The 21,081-nt window shown below is 39.3% G+C and overlaps 2 protein-coding genes across 2 annotated transcripts; both read left to right on the top strand.

Moving 5' to 3' along the window:
- The first annotated feature begins 324 nt into the window (after positions 1 to 324).
- foxl2l (forkhead box L2-like) lies at positions 325 to 1,658 on the top strand. The gene has a single exon (XM_004070665.5). The coding sequence runs from the start codon at positions 468 to 470 to the stop codon at positions 1,257 to 1,259; it is 792 nt and encodes a 263-aa protein (XP_004070713.1). The 5' UTR covers positions 325 to 467; the 3' UTR covers positions 1,260 to 1,658.
- Positions 1,659 to 2,121: 463 nt separating this feature from the next.
- tmem201 (transmembrane protein 201) lies at positions 2,122 to 16,922 on the top strand. The gene is made up of 11 exons (XM_023956533.2): positions 2,122 to 2,342; positions 4,721 to 4,841; positions 4,933 to 5,127; positions 5,219 to 5,398; positions 5,884 to 6,245; positions 8,043 to 8,243; positions 12,051 to 12,271; positions 13,573 to 13,635; positions 13,726 to 14,010; positions 14,857 to 14,982; positions 15,684 to 16,922. The coding sequence occupies exons 1-11, from the start codon at positions 2,218 to 2,220 to the stop codon at positions 15,779 to 15,781; spliced, it is 1,977 nt and encodes a 658-aa protein (XP_023812301.1). The 5' UTR covers positions 2,122 to 2,217; the 3' UTR covers positions 15,782 to 16,922.
- The last annotated feature ends 4,159 nt before the right edge of the window (positions 16,923 to 21,081 follow it).

Raw genomic sequence — 21,081 nt, forward strand, 5'->3', positions numbered from 1 at the left:
TTTTTAAATGATTTTCAGCTTAAAAGTGAAAAATATATGTGCTTTTGGTAGATCATTCGGTAGAATGTTTGTATTTTTTAAACTTGTAACTGTAAATGTACTGGAGGAGCAGGGACTGTTCTGGAAAAAACTGCTACTATCGGGACTTGGATGCGCACCTGCACAAACACTGATCCTAAAACTAATCGTTTGATGGAGTCTTTTCAAAGGAAAAATATGAAGACCACTGGTCAAACAGACTCCTGTGACCCGCGTCTGAACTCGCACAAACTGCCGCTCAAACAGCGTGAGAAACTGGCTCAGATGAAAGAAGGTGTGCGCCAGTTTTTTTTGTTTTTTTTTTCCTTCTTTTTTTGTCACAGCCTATGGGTGGAGAGTCTGCACCTGTGTGCGCAATCGTTGCGTTTCCTCCACTCCAGACATCGCTTTTGCACCATCAGGACGCACCGGCAAAGCCCACCTGAGTCATGGATGCTGAGGAGAAGCCCATCGGTGAGCGGGGAGTGCAGCTCCTGGACATCAGCTCCACGCCTGAGGAGGCTCCTCCGCTGGAGAAGCCGCCCTATTCGTACGTGGCTCTGATTGCCATGGCAATCAAGGACAGTCGGGACCAGAGAAAAACCCTGGGCGGAATCTATCAGTACATCATCTCCAAGTTTCCTTATTATGAGAAGAACAAGAAAGGATGGCAGAACAGCATAAGGCACAACTTATCTCTGAACGAATGCTTCGTCAAAGTCCCCCGGGAGAACGGAGGGGACAAGAAGGGCAACTTCTGGATGCTGGACCCCGCTTGTGAGGACATGTTTGAGAAGGGAAACTATCGGCGGCGGAGGAGGGTGAGGAGAACCTACAGACCCCCCAGTGCCCCCTGCACGACAGGGAATCCGGTGGAGTATCCGGAGCCTCTATACCATTACCTGCAGCCGGCTTATATGACTAACTCCTGGAGCCTTTGCGCGCCCGGTTCGTCCCCGCAGACGGCCTACCCGGCGCCGCAGGTGGTCTCTCCTCAACCCCGCAGTCTGTCCCCCAGCGGCCCCTTCTACCCTCCTCATTTCTTCCAGCACGCCGTGTACGGAGGCCACCACCGCCATCCCTCTGTGCTGGTTCCACACAACGGATGGCCTTACGGCGGAGTCACCCAGCCCATGTGCCCGGATGGAGGCAGCGCGGCCGTGGCGTGCGGCTACCAGCAGCTCGCGCCCTACGGGAGGCAGACAGAGTCCCCGGCGCTGGGCTTCCAGTCAGACCCGTGACTGACCTGAACATCTTAATCCGCCCTTTTCACCATTTCAGTTCGGATGTGGCTATGTCAAGGTTACTGTTTCAGGTTTCACAAAAGTTAAGGTTCTGTTCGGATAAGGATCTGCAAGTACTGTCATCGATAAAACCGCTTCTTCTTGTTTTATCGTAATACAACTGTATGAGTTGACAGTCAAAAGACAGTGTTTTTGTTACTCCATTTCTCCTTTGTTTTTACCGATGTTTACTTTATTTATTAATTTATTTTTCTTCCTGGCTTTTTTCATTAAATTCTGACAACTGAAGCACTGACCAGTTACAACGTTGGAATGTTTTCTAGATGTTTAGATGTCTAGATGTTTCTAGTTTGATTTTGATCGTGGTTGTTCAAATAAATTGTTGTTTTGCTATTGATTTGCCTGTTTTATTTTTATAATTATAAGGAGGATCAAGACTAAGTTTAAACACACTGTGAGACTTTCCTTATGAACTCTATTGAATGCGGCTTTTTTTCACAGTCGTCTAGACATGTGGTTATGGTTTATTAGCTTGCACCAGGTTGAAAAAACCTTTTGCGCACATTCACTAATACATTATTATTATTATCATCATTATTATTTTTATTATTGGTTGAACGGAAGTCAAACAAAATACCCACCAAATTAAAAGAAAACGATGTCAGAAGTGCAGCCTTACTTCTACTTACTTCGGCGTTGCTTTACTTTCACCGAGTATTATCGAATTTTACTAATATTTTTTCAAAAACTATTAGAATTCAATATTCATATACGATTAAATGGCCTGATAAGGTAACTGCAAGTCACTTACAAAACAAAAAATGTATTCTGAAACTAATCCAAATGTGACGTAACATCCGCTTCCGTTACAGGGCGTGAACAAAAAAAGAGGCATTTCTTTTCCCAGCGTGCGCGCGCTCTAGTCGTGCTTTAACCAACAGTTTAATCCCCTCAAATGGTTATGGCAAACATGGAGACGTTTAATAAGTTTTTGTCAGAACATCCGGAATTAATGTATGGCGGAGTTGGAGCTACGGCATTTATCGTAGGAGGTGCTTTGATATACAAAATTGCCACAAGGTAAATTGTAGTCACGTTGACGGGTTTGCTAGCATTCTTAGCACTTGGGTCTGCAATAAAGTTCATTTTCCTAATTTAGGAATGCTTGACTTTCATTTGTCGACGTCAGAAAAATCTTTAATTTACTGTTTTATTTTATTTTTTGCAATAGTTGTACGTTGAACAACGCTAGCCCTATTGCTAACTTTGCTAGCTCCATTGCTAACAGTTTTCCATGTGAAATTATTGGTTTAGCTTATTTGTAAACATAAAATGCACAACAATGTCATAAATCATTGTGTATTTGTAGTTTTTTAACAACTGCAGCCAGGGAACTAATATATTCAAATTTTTATGTTGTGCATCCATTGAATATTTGAATAATGGTGAAATCACTTTTCTGTAAACTGGATTCATTATGGTTGGCTTAAAAGATACAAACTTGACTTGTTATAATTCCCAAAGAGCAATTGATTGATGTAACTTATGGCTTTAGACATTCATTCAACCACATATAAGAATAGCACAGAAATTACATGAAATCAAATGATGAAGAAGGGAATGGTGCATTAAAGGAAAATGGTATTGCAGATTTATCTAATATTAAAAAAAAAAACTTAAAAACATCTAGTAATTATTTAATAATTAAAAAAAACCAATACATTATAAACAGTGTAAAAAATGACCACAAGAAGGAGAAGGTTGAACTGCTGTATCAAGATTTGTAACAAATTAGTATTTTTGCAGTTTAATTATTAAACAAATTGACTTGTTTTGTTTTTCTGGTGGTAGCTAACTTTTTCTCAGGAGATCTAGTGAGGGATATCCTTTTCATGGCTTACATTCGCATATTCTTCCCAAACATAGTGTTAACCAGAAATTAAGCATAATGTCAGACAGGACCCTCAGTTGAGAGGCTTTCAATCGATGGCCTAAACCAGGGGTCGGGAACCTTTTTGGCCAAGAGAGCCATAAATGCCACATATTTTGAAATGTAATTTCGAAAGAGCCATACAATAATGTAGTGTCCCTTCCCCACACTGAGGCACGGAGACTTAACCTCTTTTAAAGTTCTTTATTCCGATTACTGCAGACCGCAACAAACGCCCTTCAATTAATTCAGCAACTCCTGAATCTCTCCCGCCGACACGAGAGCGCTTCTCCCAACTTTATATTCCCCTGCTCCCGCCCCAGCCCTCCCATTTCCCTTATTCGGCCCATAGCTGAACCCCATTGGTCCAAACTACCTAACAACAGGCTGAGCGACAGAACTGAGGGCCAATCAGATCTCTGCTTGACGCGTTCATTGAACTCCAGAACTTTTAACGCGGCCCAACAGCCAAGTTAAACTCAGTCCGCGACAATTTGTTTAAAACTAAATATACAAATGAATGTGTGCATTTGATTTAATTTCAACATTTTTAAAGTACAATAAGTCTGTGGATTCTTTTTAATAACATTGTTATTCTGTTGCTAATAAATGATGAGTATTTCTCGTGGTAGTTTTGCTGATGGTTTAGTCTGGTTGATACGTGGTGAGTTTCTGCTTCGTTCAGGCGTTGAGACTTTAAACGTGATCTTAGGTCTGAATGTTCTGTAGATGTGACAAAGACTGCTCACATGCAGACGGGGAGCCAAACACACACTCACACGCTGCAGTGAGTGACGGGAAGCGGGTTTTACGTTTTTACAATCCCTGCGCGATTCACCTGCTGCCTGTCCCCAGAACACCCCACCCCCACCCTCTGCTTTCTCCCTCACACATCCCGTCCCCGCATCTGCGCGCTCTTTCTCAGAGACGGGAGCGCGCAGTTTTAGGCACGGCAATTCACAGGTTTCCAGCTGGCACAAACTCTGTGAAATAATAGATAATAGTAAACTTATAGCGCTGGCGCAGATTTCTCTCTCTAAGCACTGCTACTACTGCGCGCCTCTGACATCGCATCGCGCCCGAGAAGGACTGGACTAATGATAAAAAAAAAAGTATAATTTAAGATTTGTCTGCGAGCCACATGTGACCATCAAAAGAGCCATATATGGCTCGCGAGCCATAGGTTCCCGACCCCTGGCCTAAACAGTGCACCAAATAGATCTCATGTAGAAAAGCCAAAGGAAAGGGTCATCTGCTGTACTTGTTGAGTTTTTGCCGTGATCTTTTGGGGACAGTCCCAATGCTTGTCTTGAACTTTAATTCAAAGTCAAATATTGAGCCTTAATTCTTGTATATGTGATTTGTAGAATTCTTCACTGTTTGTTGAAAAGCATTGAAGAATTTTTTCATCTATTGGTGAAACTTGAAGATTTGACTTTACTTTCTCTTATCATGCCACAGAGGGAAAACATTTGTTCATAAGTTTGTTTGAAACTGGCCTAAAAAACATATTTGATCTTACCTCCAGGAAGAAGCCCACCTATGCAAATGTAAACTGCTGGTTCTGCAACCAAAACACAGTGGTGCCTTATGGAAACAGGAACTGCTGGGATTGTCCCAATTGTGACCAGTATAATGGATTTCAGGAGGTGAGTTTCAATGATGTTTTTGCTTTTCTTGGCATGTTATGAACCACATGGAATTTTTTTTTGGACATGTTTTTTCTTTTTCCTCTGTCAGAATGGGGACTACAACAAGCCTATTCCGGCTCAGTACACGGAACATCTGAATCATGGTGTGTCTGGAACTCAACCTTTATCTGAGACACCCAGAAGTCTGCATTGGGTCAATTGTCAGATGCTGCTATGCAGGAAGTGTAATAATAACCAGTCTGCAAAGATAAAGCAGTTGGCCTCATATACACCAAGGGATGATGTATGTATTTTTATCAATTCATGAAATTAAAACGGAATATTTTCTAATACTGTTTTAATACTTAATTAGATTGCCTTTCTCTCTGTTTTAGAAATACTACGATGAGGAAATTGAGGTCTTCAAGCACCACCTTGAGCAGACGTATAAATTATGCAGGCCATGTAAGACAGCTGTGGAGTACTACATTAAATATCAAAACCGTCAGCTTCGGACAGCTCTCCTAAACCACCAGCTTCGACGCACACGTGAATCGGAGGGAGGCTTTATTAAGGTTAGTGTGACTCGATCAAAAAGACGAGTAAAGTCCCAAAAAACGGCACCCAGTTAAAGTACTCACCAACAGTTCGGCCTACAACTCAAAGGCGAATTTCTAATGAACTACTGCGGCTCTGCATAAACTGTACTAGAAAACGATTCAGGTTTATAGATTTTTGCTGAAAATGGCAAAATCATAATAAAAAGACCACTGAGGACGCTTTTGGATTAGATCAAAAGATGATCGGAGTGGGACTTTATAATAAAGATCATAACTGATTGATCTAAATGTATGTTGTAGGAACTGTTAAGACTTCTTTCATGTCCGTTTTTCAGTAATGGACAAATGTATCGTTTAGAATTGACATTGATAATCTGGTTTAAACTTGATGGTGCAGTGTGTGTTCTGTTCTCTTTGTTGTCTCAAAGTTTGTGCTGTTACTTGTTTGGCTGTTTACGAATATTCGTGTTTACAACACAAGCATGTCATGTCTTCCACAGAACTCGCCTTTTCTCTCGTCGTTCACCGGAGTCATACTCTTACGGGTCTTTGCCTTCCTGATTTGTGCAGTCCTGCTCGCTACAACATTCTGGGACTTGCCAGACCCTGTCTCGTCCAGTGAGACCCCAACCTTAAGCGGCGGCGTTGTACCCCCAAAACCCAAACCTCACAACGAATCTACGACCAACGGCAGTGCCAATGGAGAGATGCCCATGTGGCAAAGCGTTCTAGAGCTGCTGCCACGCGAGGCTATTGAAAATGCCAAACTAGCGTGTCAATATGGAGCGGAAAACCAACTGGCAATAGTCTCTGTCGGCCTACTGACGTGTCTCACAGCCGTCTTCCTTGCTGGACCTACTAGGTGAGCCACCAGTTTTTCCAATGTGTTGTTTCAGGTTTATATCCATTTAAAAAGATAATGTTGCATGACTTTTTGGGTAGATTTGGGGTCCCTCATATAATATCAAATGTAAAATTGATCATCCATCACCCCCCAAACCAAATATTGGTTTGTTGCTTCTAGGCAACACTGTGCAACGAGGATAGTAAAAACATCAGATCATCAATTGTATTGTATTCAAATTTTACAATACAATAAACATAAAGTAACAAACAAACAGCTAATAAACATCAAAACTATAAAATGTATCCAAATGCTTGTATTTATACATTTCTTAGCAGCGCTTTAGAAATGCCATGCTCTCCCCATTGCATGGTTTACAGCAGAGCATGAAGTACGATAGTCGCTGCTTTCTGTTTTTGTAGTAAAACGCCTCATCTGCTAATATAAAAGGATTTCCTCACAAAGATTTGTGTACTTTTACTGTGTAGTTTTTGAATTATCAGTATATAAACAATCGTCTCAACATGTTAAACATATTTATTTATAGGTAGATCTTTAAGACATTGTCGTCTCAAAAGTATCTCACATGCCAAAAAGTTGTGGACACCCCCTGCCTTACAGCAATGCTATGCAGTAGAGCAGGGGTCGGGAACCTTTTTGGCCAAGAGAGCCATAAACGCCACATATTTTGAAATGTAATTTCGAAAGAGCCATACAATAATGTAGTGTCCCTTTCCCACACTGAGGCACGGAGACTTAACCTCTTTTAAGGTTCTTAATTCTGGTTACTGCAGACCACAACAAACGCCGAACAATTAATTCAGCAGCTCCTGAATCTCTCCCGCCGAGACGAGACGAGAGCGCGTCTCCCAACTTTATATTCCCCTGCTCCCGCTGCAGCCCTCCCCTTTCCCTTATTCGGCCCATAGCTGAAACCCATTGGTCCAAACTACCTAACAACAGGCTGAGCGACAGAACTGAGGGCCAATCAGATCTCTGCATGATCGATGCGTTCCATGTACTCCAGAACTTTTAAAGCGGCCCAACAGCCACCCAACTCAGTCCGCGACAATATGTTTAAAACTAAAATACAAGTGAATGTGTGCATTTGATGTAATTTCAACATTTTTAAAGTACAATAAGTCTGTGGATTCTTTTTAATAACATTGTTATGCTGTTTCTAATAAATGATGAGTATTTCTCGTGGTAGTTTTGCTGATGGTCTAGTCTGGTTTACGTGGTGAGTTTCTGCTTCATGCAGGCGTTGAGACTTTAAACGTGATCTTAGGTTGGTATGAATGTTTTGTAGATGTGAGACAGACTGCTCACATGCGGACCTGGAGCCAAACACACATTCACACGCTGCAGTGAGTGACAGGCAGTGGGTTTTACCTATTTACAATCCCTGCGCGATTCACCTGCTGCCGGTCCCCACAACACCTCAGCCCCACCCTCTGCTTTCTCCCTCACACATCCCGTCCCCGCAACTGCGCGCTCTTTCTCAGAGACGGGAGCGCGCAGTTTTAGGCACGGCAATTCACAGGTTTCCGGGTGGTACAAACTCTGTGAATTAATAGACAATTTTAAACTTATACTAGTGCTGGCGCAGATTTGTCTCTCTAAGCACCGCTACTACTGCGCGCCTCTGCCATCGCATCGCGCACGAGAAGGACTGGTCTAATGAAGAAAAAAAATTTGAATTAAAGATTTGTCTGCGAGCCACATGTGACCATCAAAAGAGCCATATATGGCTCGCGAGCCATAGGTTCCCGACCCCTGCAGTAGAGGGTTAAATTCATTTTGCTTGATTTTTAGGCTAAGGAGAATTGATGCCCTGGCCTCTGTCATGTGGTTTGCTGTCCTGTGCCTGTACCTGCTGGAGCGCTACTTTTCAAATGCCCTGAGCTGGATGGACAAAGCAAAGCTCGTCACCACGTCACTCTGCTGCCTTATCAGCTTTGCTGCCGCCGCTGCGACTCGCAGACCGCTGGGTCCACGACGAGGCAGATATCGAAGGTCAGAATCTGAGCAGTAGTTTCATTTTGACATTGAGTTTCAAAACAAGGATTTTACCCCAAATCTTTGGGATACTTTCTGTTTATCACCAATGAATAAATCATGAGAAATACTATATTTCTAATTTTTTTTTTACGTTGATGGCTGTCATACTACTGTTAGAAAGAACTGTGAGATAAAGACGTGAGTAGTAAACTGTTTTCAAGACACTACCTATGAAAGTAATTTAACTTTGCAAAAATCATCCAGTGATTTGTTTTTGTTGGTTTGTTTTCATGTCTCTTTTTATTTATGGGGGTGACTTATTGGTCAAGACAGACCAAAGACCATTTTCATCATGAAATCGGCAAGAGTATATGCCAAACCGTTAATAATAGTCAGAGGTTGAAATTCAGGCATATTATCCAATACTTCCATCAAACAGCATACATTTTTTGGGTCAAAGTTTGTGTTAAGTTGATGTGTAACTAATTCAGTAACAAACTAATCCAAGCGTACACAATTTTACAGTTAAAAATCAGCCAGTTTAGTAGGATTCTGGCTTCATGTACCTTCATCACACTGTGTTGTTTCAATAACTTTTTTACGTAGTACCTATTTAATACGTGTTGCATTTATGTGTTATATGTTTACTGAACCTGCTTGAAACACTAACCTGTGAAAACACAACAGACCATAATCAAAATGTGTTAGTTTGTGTTGTCTTTCCATTTTAAGTAACAAAGAAGACCTTAGATACCTTCTTATGCGGGTCTTCACTGTTTAACTATAGATTTTCACTGAGAACTAGAAGAGAGCTGCTTTATGCATTTGTTTGTGACAGTAACTGTTAATGAATGTACGTCTGCTAGGACATGTACCTCTGCTGTCTTCTACTGCATGAAAACTTGTTTGACTGGGTCTTTGGGGATTCTAAATTGTCCCTCGTGAGTAGCTGTAGAAGTGTCTATAGTTTTTGTGACCCCGAGGATGACCTAACCCGTCCAGAGTCTCAGCAAGTCCCGAGATCCTAACTAAAATACAGCAGGGATAACTGACCGATGGATTATTTGTGCAGCTTAAGAGGAGGAAGATGACGAGTTGTCTTGATGAATGTATTGAATATGCATGGCAAAAATTAAAAAGGGACATGAAGCTATGTGAATCGTTTGTTACGATTATGAATATTTCTTTTTACTGCTGTAAAATGAAATATTGTGATTGTTGTGATTTCAGTCACAACTACTGTGACCGTTAACACACAATCCATGTATGTGGAGATCCTGTCACTGTTGTGGTCAAGCCCACGGTAGCAGGATATTTGTCCCTGAATGAACTAATGTTAATATAGGTCTGCACTCATGATCTCTGTTCAGACAGCATCTGATGCCTTATATGTGGGCTCAATCTTTGTTCTTTATTTTTTTTTACTACTTCAAAAGCTGGAAAATAAGTGATATTTACTATGTGACGATTACTTTTTGCAAGTATTGCCAATTTTTGGTTGTTTGGATTAAATACTGAAATCTCTGCATCTTTTTTGATGAATTTTCTGTTGAGTTGTTCCCGACAGATCACAGAAACAAGGAAAAGACTAATTAGTTAGTTGTGGAACTAATTGAAACGGTTCATATTTGTCCTTTCCACACAGTTTTTATGGTGCACTCATGGTGGGCTGATGCACTTGAGGTTCATATTTAGGAAATGTAAAAACATAGCTAACTTTAGCACTTCTGAGTAGACTTTCGTAAGAGGGGGGACTAGCTTTAGAATTTGTAAGAGTCGGATAGAGGTTCCTGTAGTACAGAAGTAGCTGTAGTTTGTTGTATATTTGAGCTTTTTACTGATTATGTCATTTAAAAAAGTGCTCATGTGACACATAAGCTTTTGAAGTGTGTTTGTTTATATGTCCTTTTGGTAAAAACTACCGTATTTCAAAGCTAATCCTTCTGATATGTATCTGTTGGATGAAAGGTACAATGCCGCTGTTGCCGTTAACCTTCATTAATCTTTGGGTAGTTATTGTGGTTTGTTGTGGCCTTTCGGTATCAGTGCTTGAAATGAATATTAACATTATAAGGTGCTCATTTGGCCAACCTCTGTTTATCCTGGAGATGCTCCTTTACTGTGTGTTTCTAAAAGAACACTTTAGTTCTAACACAATAATTGTCCCAGCAGTTCCTAATAACTTAGTTTTTTTGTGTTACATGTACTAATGATCATTGCATGCTTTCAGTATTTTGAAATTAACATTTTTTGTATTTGTTAGTTAATGTGAAAAAAAAATCAGTATTACTAAGTAGGACAAAATGCCTAGCTTGTCTTTTTGTCAAAGTGACTAAAATCTGGTGTTCAAAGATTGTGATGTTTCGTTCTGTCTTGTAGATAAATTTCAGTCTTTAAACCATTGCTGTGTAGTAATCCTAAAACTTGACACACTGACAATTAGTCAGTTTTTCAAAAATTTTGCAAAATATATATATTTTTTTAACAATAATCTTCTCTAAGTTTAATGCTTTAATTTGACTTTTCTTGCCCCCACAAGAATAGTGTCACACACTGCACTCTATTTTTTTGTGTGAGAAAGATGTACACATAGTCTAGTGTAAATCAGCTGCAAGTGATTGATAAAGATGCAGCTTTTTTTCTAGTACTTGAGACTTGTTTTTTTTACTCTTTGCTAGTGCATTGAAATGTCCTGTTTCCAGTGTTTTACAAGCTATTCAAACATGTTTGCTTGCTTTAAACCACCAGTATAGATATTATTATCTTGATAATATTTCATTTTTTGTCATGTTATCTGTCGTTTGACCTGAAGAATCTCTGTATTGATGTAAGCTGTGTGATTATTAGACGTAGTTGGGTCAAAAACAGCTTTTCTATAATGTTTGGGGGTGGGGGGGGGGGGGGGGGGGGGGGGGGGGGTTAGTGATGGCTCTCAGAGAACCATTGAATTGATTGGATTCAAAATTTCATGTTTTGATTTAATACAAATTGAATAACTATGGACTTGGATGTCAGCTTTCTATATAAAAACAATTTTACATAAGCAAGGATTAAAACTGAACAAAAGTTTAACTTGATAAATTCTGAAGTTAAAAACAAAAAAAGGTTTTCTGCTGAAAAATCTATAAAATGAATTTCAAAGGAAATCAAATCATGAATTAGATATTGGAGTTTATTTAAAGCTGATGGTTTCATTGCTTTGTTTTCAAATATGAAGCCTATGAGTGCTGTTTTATATGGACTGGAAGACCCAAAGCATTGCTCAGTTTAGCTGAATTGGTTCTTTTAAATCGGCGTAGACCAGTGGGCCCGAGCTTTGTCTCATACTTTTGCTTCTGGATGCTTCTGCAACTTCAAAGCTTCATCTTTACAGAGGGATTTCTCATCATTTTACCCAACATGCTTTGTGTTTGACGTGCTGATTTACTCATGTTGTTTGGTGGAAAGAGTTTTGTAGAAATACTTTGCTGTAAAGGAAACTGAATAAAGAGTTGGTGAAAGAAGTATGGTGTCTGCTTGTTTTTAGAACGCATGTGTTCATCTTTTTCTGGTTTGCATGTTATGTATTCAGACACTTTTTGGACAGTTTTTCTGCATTTCATTATTAAGATTTTTTCTTATCTTTGTTTTATCTCAACTGTGAAGAGAAATCAAAGAATCTTTGTTTGCACGTATAAAGTCCTCACATCATTATTATTTGTGTTCCTTTTTTATGCTATAAGGGTAAATGACCATGAAGTCTGCTGTCGTCAGACCCTCTAAAGGCTTCTTTTGAAACTTTGCTTTGGGGTAGTGGACCATTACGTTGCTCTTGTGTTGCAGATTCCTTGCAGGCCGCGCTGCAGCTCAGCCGTTTTGCAGCCAGCCCGTTTTTTACACTCCTGACCCGACAGACTCCTTCATCCCAACCCCCCCTCCTAACCTCTTCAAGCTCACCAGCCACCATCAGGGCTCTCATGGCCGCAAAGCCTCGCCGTCCTCTCTGCCTGGGCGCCTCAACAGAGCCCTTTGTCTGGGAACTATCCCGTCCCTCAGCAGGACAGGTAACCCTGACGTTTGTGAGTTTTAAAAAATGTGCTTTTCACAGGGGCTGCACCTATTTCATCAAAGCACTTTAGAGCTGGGTATCGACACCAAACTACAGGAGTGATCTGATTTAAATCCACAAGTTGTCACTTTGATTCCACTCAGTCAAAGATTAAAAATCATTTTGGCAAGTTTATATTTAAAAAAAAACATTTTTGGTTATGAAAAACTATGATTACTTACAAGTCATTTAAACTGAGCAAAGGTGGAATATTTATCAATTTAATCACTTTTGTAAATTCAAAAGTTAACAATTTTGTTTTAAAACGGCTCTATACGTTTATCAAAATATCTAAACATGTGATTACGGTAGTTATTTATTGTTTTATTTATTTTTTCTTTACCAATCATGATTAGTCTTTACTATAAAAAAAGTGAATATTTGGAATTTAGGATTAACTTTCGGTAGTTATGTTATGATATTTGGGCTCTTTTTTTTTTTTTTAAACTGAACCCTTTTTCTCCCCCACTTTTAGACATTTGATCCATCCTCTAAACCAGGGGTGTCAAACTCATTTTCACCGAGGGCCACATCAGCATAGTGGCTGTCCTTGAAGGGACAGATATCACCTATACATGTAACTAAATGTAATGAAAAATAAATGTAACTACTCCTTAATGTTAAATAACTCATTATTTAGTTACTATAACTTTTTAAAGTGACAATTACTGTTGCATGGAAAACATGTTTGCTTGTTACTCTAGCATAAATCCTTTTACATTTGATTCTGACAGGTTAGTTTATATTGACAGTATTTAAGTCATAACGTATAGTTGCCCAATCCCATATTTCAAGTCTGATTCCCCTTAGATATGAATACACACCAATTTTTATTTTTATTCTAAGAAATTAAAACCTTTTATGCTCTTGCGGGCCACATAAAATGACATGGTGGGCCACATTTGGCCTGGGGGCATTGAGTTTGACAGATGAGCTTTAAAATATGCCATTATGACACATTTACTCTATAAAATGAGATGTGCCTTCTCTTTTATGCTGCTCATCCAAATTTCCTCCTCATCTTCTCTTCTGTTTTTTTCCTGTGTTCCTATAAAGATGTCTCTTATTAGACTTTACATTTCATACCTCACGCTCATTGCAGAGCCCAGCTCTACTTTGCAGTGTGTTTTCTGGCTCCGTGACCCAAAGACGGATGTAAAATAACTGCTTCACAGCAAGAAAAGTTTGGAAACCATTTATAATTCTGAAAAATGACGTTTATTGTTTGTCTGCATGTTTTACCGCTCTCATTTTCAGATTCTGGATACCTGTTTAGCGGCAGCAGACCAGCCTCACTACATAAAGACTCATTGTCTTCAGGTATGTAGAATGGTCATCATAATATGCTCCGTCTTAAATATTTACCCGTTTTACCTGGATGATTAAAAATGTTGGACTTTTTCTTCTCAGATTATTTTTCACTCAAATCTGGGAGCCGGCCGTCTTCACCCGGCCCATCTCCAACTCCCTCCGTCGCTGGGTCAGTTACATCCAGCTCAGGCTCTGCGCAGCAGCGCCGGCCCCTCATCAGCCCAGCTCGTCTCAACATCAACGGGCAGAGGCTTCGCCTTTTTTCCTCAGAGCCTCAGCTCCCAACGCCTCCTCTGTCTCCGTTTCCTCTGCACGTGGAGCCAGCGTCCTCAGTCTACAGCGGCTGTTTTTCTCACGACGCTTTTCCTCTTCACTGTCAAAATGGTAAGAAAAGTGAGAGGGGGCTATTATTAACAGCTAAACTCACTTCATGCTGATTTGGAATCTGTTTTGGGAAACACAGATGCATCTATTTATAAGAACTTTGAGCAAAACTGGACACAAACATTTGATTTATTCACCTAAATTCCAATCAATGCTCTAGCAGATTTTAATGTTTTTTTTATTATTGACCTCTCAAAATCTACAAGGAAAAGATCAGAATCATCCAATTACTTTTGCTCTTTCAAGCCTCTTTTATCCCAATTTAATTTTCTATTACAGCAACATGGTGTTAAACAGAACCAATTATGTGATCATCCGGACAACCTCTCAGAGGCTTGTAATGTATAATAGTTACAGTTTGCTGTCAATTCATATTTTTGATAGATTTTCACTATATTTAAACTGTATAAAATAAACCTTTGAATGTTTGAGGAAGGTCTTTATTAGACTTTTTCAGTGACTAACCAAGCTCTTCTTTAGCTCTGAAATATATTACTGTTCCAGTGCGGTTAGTCTTTACTAGTTTCTTATGAAAGGAGGCCTCCCACAGACTTCCCACAAACTGACCCTGATAAGAACCTCATGCTCTGCACAGTTTGTAACTATAGCCACTAGATGGCGCTTTACCAATGTAAATCAGGTCAGTGTCAGACTCCCAAGTCTTCAGGGGCAACATCCTGCTGGTTTTTAGAAACCCTACCTGCTGCTTATTACCTGGATCAGGGGTGCTTTTAGGACAAACCTACTCCCCCCCCCCACACACACACACACCTGTAAATGTTCTGCTGGTTTTGTCTGTGGATTCTGATGAAGTGCTTCTGTTTTGTTTGGGGTTTTTTGTCTCAGATCTGAGTTCCTTCATAAGAGACGGCAGCGTAATTGAAGAGGAGAAAAGAAGCTGTTCCTCAGAATCCTCTGCATGTCAAGTTGGAACCACAACACTAAGTCCTGAGGACATCCCTCCAGCCAAAGGCATCTGCTCTCATGACTCCTGCAACATGTTTTGTCATGTGTAACTCCGTTTCAGTTTTATCGAAGAGGACATGTTTTTTACTGTTACAGTGGTCCCAAGTTTATCGTTCTAAAAATAAGTAGTGATAGGTGAAATCGACAAACCTTCAGTACCGACTTTCTACGCTTTTCTCAGACAGACATGATCATTTTCTCAATCTTCTCTCTTGTTTAAACTGTCAACGTTCAAACCTTAGTAGTACAATGATCTGATTGCGATCAAAGATTTATAGATTCGGGGGGGTGAACGGATTCTGTACAAGAGACGCAGCACGGAGGAGGTTGATTAATGAAGTTTACAGCCAATCGGGATACAGAACAGTGTGCTGTAAAAAAAAAAGACTGAGAGATGGGGCCCAATACAGCAAAGAACTACTGTAGGTCCTAATAAAGTTGAACCAAAGGAAAAAAACATTACAGTCTATGCTGTACATTATAAAAGAATTTATTGATCTGATTTTGAATTAATTGCGATTACCTATCAGTGACATGTTAGAGTACTGGTTCCAGTTAGCTGTAAACTAAGCAGTAAATGCATTTGGGGTTAACTTGGCTCGAGCTAAACTAAAGACAGCAAATACATGTTCAACATCACCAAATCATGAAACATACAAATCGTCAGTAATTTCTTATGTAATTCTCACATCTTTCTTTTTTTGTAGGTTTTCTGAAGCGATTCATCTGGCCTGGAGTTTTGTTTGCAAGTTTGTCCTCCAACCTGTTGTTTGCTGGTTTCTATATGTATCACAACTGGAGGTGAAGCATCAGGGGGGGGGCTGCTGCTCTGGTGGTGCCGAGCCTCTGGACTGTTGGATGTTCCCCTCAACCCCTTAAGCTGTCAGAAAGCATCCTCCTCCAGCTCACTGTTAATGGTGCTTAATAAAAATAGAAATGTCGTCTAATAGGTTTTCAGTGACGAAGGGGTTAAGATATGTTTGAGATTGTGAGTTTCCGTCTTAAGTGTGTGGTTTCTTATCTTTATTATCTTTTAGTTCCTTCAGACACATGAATGCAGTTCGAGCATATTTGTAAAGCTCATTCGCTGCTCTGAATGATGGCGTTTTAAACACCCATGATGTGAAATGTGCAATAACCCTATGGCGTTCAGAAGATGCTGCTTCAGACATCTGATGGAAGTAGTATGTTTCTTTGTTCGTATTCATTTGCCCCCAAAAAAAAGAAAACAGTCATGGTTCTTTTTGGGTTAGCATTCCCAGTTGTATGTCATTTTTGAACCTTCACTACTGAAAAACTGAAAGGACTGTTTGCTTTCTTAATAAGTATGTACTGGTTTTTGTGTTCTCAGCTGAAAAAAGTAATTATGCAAAGTATTACGGCAGTATTGGAAGAACCCACAGTTTTCAAGCTCGTGGGCTTGTGTTGTTTACAAAACTTCATTTATCGCCATAGTCTGAGTGATGATGTTTGCACAGTGTTTCTGAAGTTATGTTGGGTTTTAAATGTATGAAATGACAATATTTAATCCTAGGAGCACAAAGATTTCTTTGATTGTGTTTGCAGAACCTAAAAAATATACAAAAATATCTGCTGTCTTTGGTTTTTAGGTATTTTTATTTGTCAGATTTTTGAGTGAAAATTCTTTCGAATGGTCGCGTGTTTTTCTTTTATTTATGCTTTTCCTTGGGGAATTACTGGGTGTGGGTTTTAATTTAATTTTCTGCAGTGCTAGTTTTGTACTTTTTGACATTTATTATTGTAATGAGTTGGAAATAATAAGGTGGAACTTGTATAAAATGTGCATATATTTGAAAAAAGAACTCCCACGGGATGTTTTGTATTTTGTTGTAGCCTGTTTGATGTTATTCCTTCCTCAGGAAAATCTCATATTTGCTCAAATGTGAATTTTCTCTTGGCTCAATAAAATGTTCTGAAAAAGAGAACCTTCGTTGTGATTCATATAAGGGATTTTTTGCTCAGATATGATTAAAACTCTTTATTGGGACTTTTGTGTTTTTTGTAGAACAGTTTTTGCTTTCCAAAGTAAAATGTATCTGCTCTAATTAATCTAGTGTCACTGATCCTTTCAGTACATGTTAATTTACCAAATATGTATCAAATGATTTATAAATTTAAATGTTTTTTTTGTTGCTCTTTAGCTCTGCTGGTTTAAGATTTAATCTAACTAAAACGGAAGCTTAGAAATGACCAGTTTAAGAGAAAACAAACACAAGACCCATCTCCCTTTAAAAACCGAGTAATGCATGTCTTCTCTTTACAGAGTTGTATCTAAACAACTTGGCAGCAGTTAGGAAGAGAGGAGTCAACTGTATTTGCTGATCTATGAAAGTTGGATGTGAAATAATCTGTCCCAAAAGTTCCTTCAAAGGTTCAGGAAACACTGAAACAAAGCGGCAAATATTTAAAAAGTCCTAGTGAAAATCATGACCTACACCTAACTGAGAGCTCTGCAACTAAATAGATTATGACCTGCTGGAGACTAGATGTCTTTAGGGAATGTTTTCATTGTGTCCACATGCCTGCAAAATATAGAACTGAAACAACAAGCTCTTAGTTTTTGAATGACTGCTCGTCTTCGGTTGCAGAGCGAGACAACACACTTTCACAAAGCAAAGATTAAAGCCCACCACAGTTTAATAGGTCTGATCAGATAGAGAAGAACGTTTTGTTTTATTGAAACTTTCAAGAAACCATCATATATTTTTCCATTTTGAATCAAATGTAAGGTTGCTAAATATTTTGGATGCTGGAATTTTACTTCCAATGAGGGAAATGCTCAAATGTCAACTCTGTAACTTGTTTACTGACTTTTTCTGACATCTTCAAGCTGAAAATAGTTTGTAACACTTTGGGGGCCGTTGGTGGGAAGCGGGTTCACGTTCAGAGAGTGTAACTGGCTGAAAGGTTTCTCTTCTGCACAGTGGCTTCCTGTTTTCACGTGTCTCTCTGAAGTGAAATCTCAGCCCCAGCTGCATTTTCCTACACTTGATCAGAATCTGGCAGATCTTTGATGCTGTTGATCGTACGTTTGGTCACATTCGACAGGAAACGGGCTTTTTTGAGGCAGCAGACCACCCGAGGCCTGCACACTTCACACTTGCAATCCAAACATACACTGCAGTCAAATGAATTGCTGATTTGGTTGTTGATGTTGCATAAACAGAAAGCAGAGTACTTACCCTACCTCTTTTTACATTTTTTATTCTCACGGAGCTTCTGCTTTTATTGTTGCAAATCTTTTTATGCAATTTTAAATTCCAGATGTTTCTGCAAAGCTGAGATACAAATGGGATTAAAAAAATATATATGTATTTTTTTTTTTTGTTTATTGATTTAACTAAAAGTCAAGTATGCACTTGAATGTAATAGCCCTGTTTTTCATCTTACAAACATGGTTAGAGTTATTTTAGTTTAACTTCTGCCAGAATTACAGGAACGGAACTTACTGAGAAATGCACTTGCTATTCAGGGTTACAGTGCAAAACAAACAGATTGCAATAGTAAAAAAACACAATTCAAGTAACTTCTCATCTCTTTTATATTTTCCATGTTAAATTACTAATAAATCTTTCTGAGAGTAATTTACTTGATGCTTCTTTGAAAGACTTGCAGCCTTTTTAGTTAAAATTTCTGTTTCCAAATGTTGTATGAATCAACAGGACCTAAAATCCTGATTCAAACTTTTTGTAAACTTTGTCCAAAAATCAACTTTGACCTTTCTGTGATCAGAGTTGTGTGTGATGGGAAACCAAAGAAGAAGAATTATTGCTGACTCTGAATATAAAATGATGGCGCATGAGCTCCACCAAAAATGAAAGCCAGCAATCAGCCCTGATCTCAGGAACAAGTCCACAGTTTATGATGCAGTGAGGTTTTAATGGTGCATTTGGCAAAGAAAACTGATGTGTTTTTATGTGGGCTGAACTACAGCAACTTTAAAAAAGAAAAACATCCCCAGAGCCAGCCTCTTAGGATCTCTGCAGAGCTGCAATTGGAACAAAAGAAAAGAAAATTCACATGAGTGATAAAATTGCTTGATTAAATTTCATCACAGTTTACCCACATTCTAATTTCCTCATGGTGTGCTGGTTTTTCTCCTCATATTTTCTCTTTTTCTACCGTCACGTACAGCATGATGAGTTTTTAAATATTGAATTTTGTTCCAACTTTTTACCTAATTAGTCCTAATCAAAGTCATGGTAGTTTACTGTCACTTGTCTAATCTGTCAGCTGATGGGAAGAAGAGGGACACTCTGATCAGTCAACCGCATCCTTATGTAAAAACCTGTCATTAGCAAGTAAAACCTAAATAAATGTTGATGAGCTGTGACAGTGTGCAAAAACTTTTAAACAATATTTCTGAAGAAATCTTAAAAATTCCCCAAATGAATTTTCCCTCGTGTTTTCCTGTCTGTTGATTTCATGAATTTGGAGCAAAATGAAACTTTTTTTTCACCTCCAATAAACTAGTTTGCACCTCCAAAAAACCTTTAAAGTTATTACATAGGTTGCTATTCCACACAAGAATGAATAAAGAAGTCCATCCATTCATCTTATTTTTTTGTCTATCCATCCATCCATCCATTCATCTTCTGAATCCGCTGAATCCCTTTTGGGGTCAAGCTGGAGCTAACCGAGCTACTGTTGGGGGAGGGCGGGGTACACCCTGAACTGTTGCATGGCCACACACCCACATGCACACTTAGAGAAAATGTAGAGGCACCAATTAACCAATAAGTGCCCAGAGAAAACCCATGTATGCACAGGCAGAACATGCAAATTCCATGCAGAAAGGGATTTAAACCAATGCCTTCTCACTGTGAGACAAGGGGGATAACCACTGCACTGCCATGCAGCCTCAATAAAAAAAACGCCCCATTTACTTCTCCTCTTGTAATCCAACATGAATTGAGATGACGTTCAGGCAAAGCTTGATCTGGATCTGAATTCAGATGAGATTTGGGTTGGTATAATGAAGGTGCGTATTCTAGCTGCCACTGTGTAGGATGACCAGTGAATGACAATTTGGTTCCGTAGGTCACCAGTCTCTCACCTTTGGGTCAAAATGAGACTAGGGGAACCAGTGACAGGTGTACTGCAAATGGTAAATGGCATATATGTGTAAAGCGCTTTTCTACCTTCCTCAGAGGCCCAAAGCGCTTTACAGTCACTGTCCCATTCACCCACAGATCTAAAAGCTCTGCTGCTGAACACTGGCACCAACCTTCCACCAGACGCAAAGCAGAAATTGAACCTGCAATCATCTGCTCGGGCGTTGATCGTCCTACTGCTGCACCATGGCCGCCCCAACTCCGTAAATACCAAGACTTCCATCTAGACTCTGACCAAAGTGTCACTTCTGCCTGTCTTAACAGTGCATTACTGATTTAAATGTAAAAAAAATGAAGTGTTACAAATATTTAGGTTAATGAATGAAAACAAAAAATAACAAAAAGTTTATGATAAAATTAATGTTTTCATTTTTGAGTTCCAAAAGAGGCTGTTTCCAAGAATACTAACATGGCACTTTGCTAAATGATGTTAGACCCTTTTTTTGAAAACCCCTTTTTAAAAATTAAAATCAATTAAGCAATTTAATGGAAGTCAGTGCAAATACCTCAACATTGATGTAATGAGCTGCATATGTCTGGAGTTAATCAACGGTGGTGCAGCAGAATTATGAGCTGCTGCTTGTGTGACCCGTGTTTCAAAAGATCAGAAACACAAGCTTTGCAGTAGTTTTTTTTTTTTTTTTTTTTTTGCAAGTGATGAAGGAATGTATTAACAGATATAATCAAAAAGAGATCCTTTCTCTCTGGAAACCTTAAGGAGAAGAATGCAGTTCTTTGTGAAAGGGTTCATCTGCGTCAAAAGTTGAGATCTGAATCAAATCTTACCTCAGGGTTGCTGACTGGATTGTAAGTTTGGTTGTGTGGTTGAACCCATTTTCTTTCTCCCTGGTGGAACTGCAAATGTTCTCCACCACCCATCCTTTTAAATCCAAACTATAATTTAAAGATGCATTGGAGACTTCTGGAAACATAAAGCTGAGTATCATCTGCGTAACCGTGAAGGGTTATG

The sequence above is a fragment of the Oryzias latipes genome, chromosome 7 (assembly GCF_053564925.1).
Source record: "Oryzias latipes strain Hd-rR chromosome 7, Olatipes_Hd-rR_3.1".
Lineage (NCBI taxonomy): Eukaryota > Metazoa > Chordata > Actinopteri > Beloniformes > Adrianichthyidae > Oryzias > Oryzias latipes.

Bases quoted from the DNA above. Each gene is read 5' to 3' on its own strand.
- foxl2l (XM_004070665.5), top strand. From the start codon at position 468: ATGGATGCTGAGGAGAAGCCCATCGGTGAGCGGGGAGTGCAGCTCCTG.
- tmem201 (XM_023956533.2), top strand. From the start codon at position 2,218: ATGGTTATGGCAAACATGGAGACGTTTAATAAGTTTTTGTCAGAACAT. The intron at 12,272-13,572 runs GTAACCCTGACG...TCTCATTTTCAG, and splicing joins CCCGTCCCTCAGCAGGACAG to ATTCTGGATACCTGTTTAGC. The intron at 14,011-14,856 runs GTAAGAAAAGTG...TTTTTGTCTCAG, and splicing joins TCCTCTTCACTGTCAAAATG to ATCTGAGTTCCTTCATAAGA.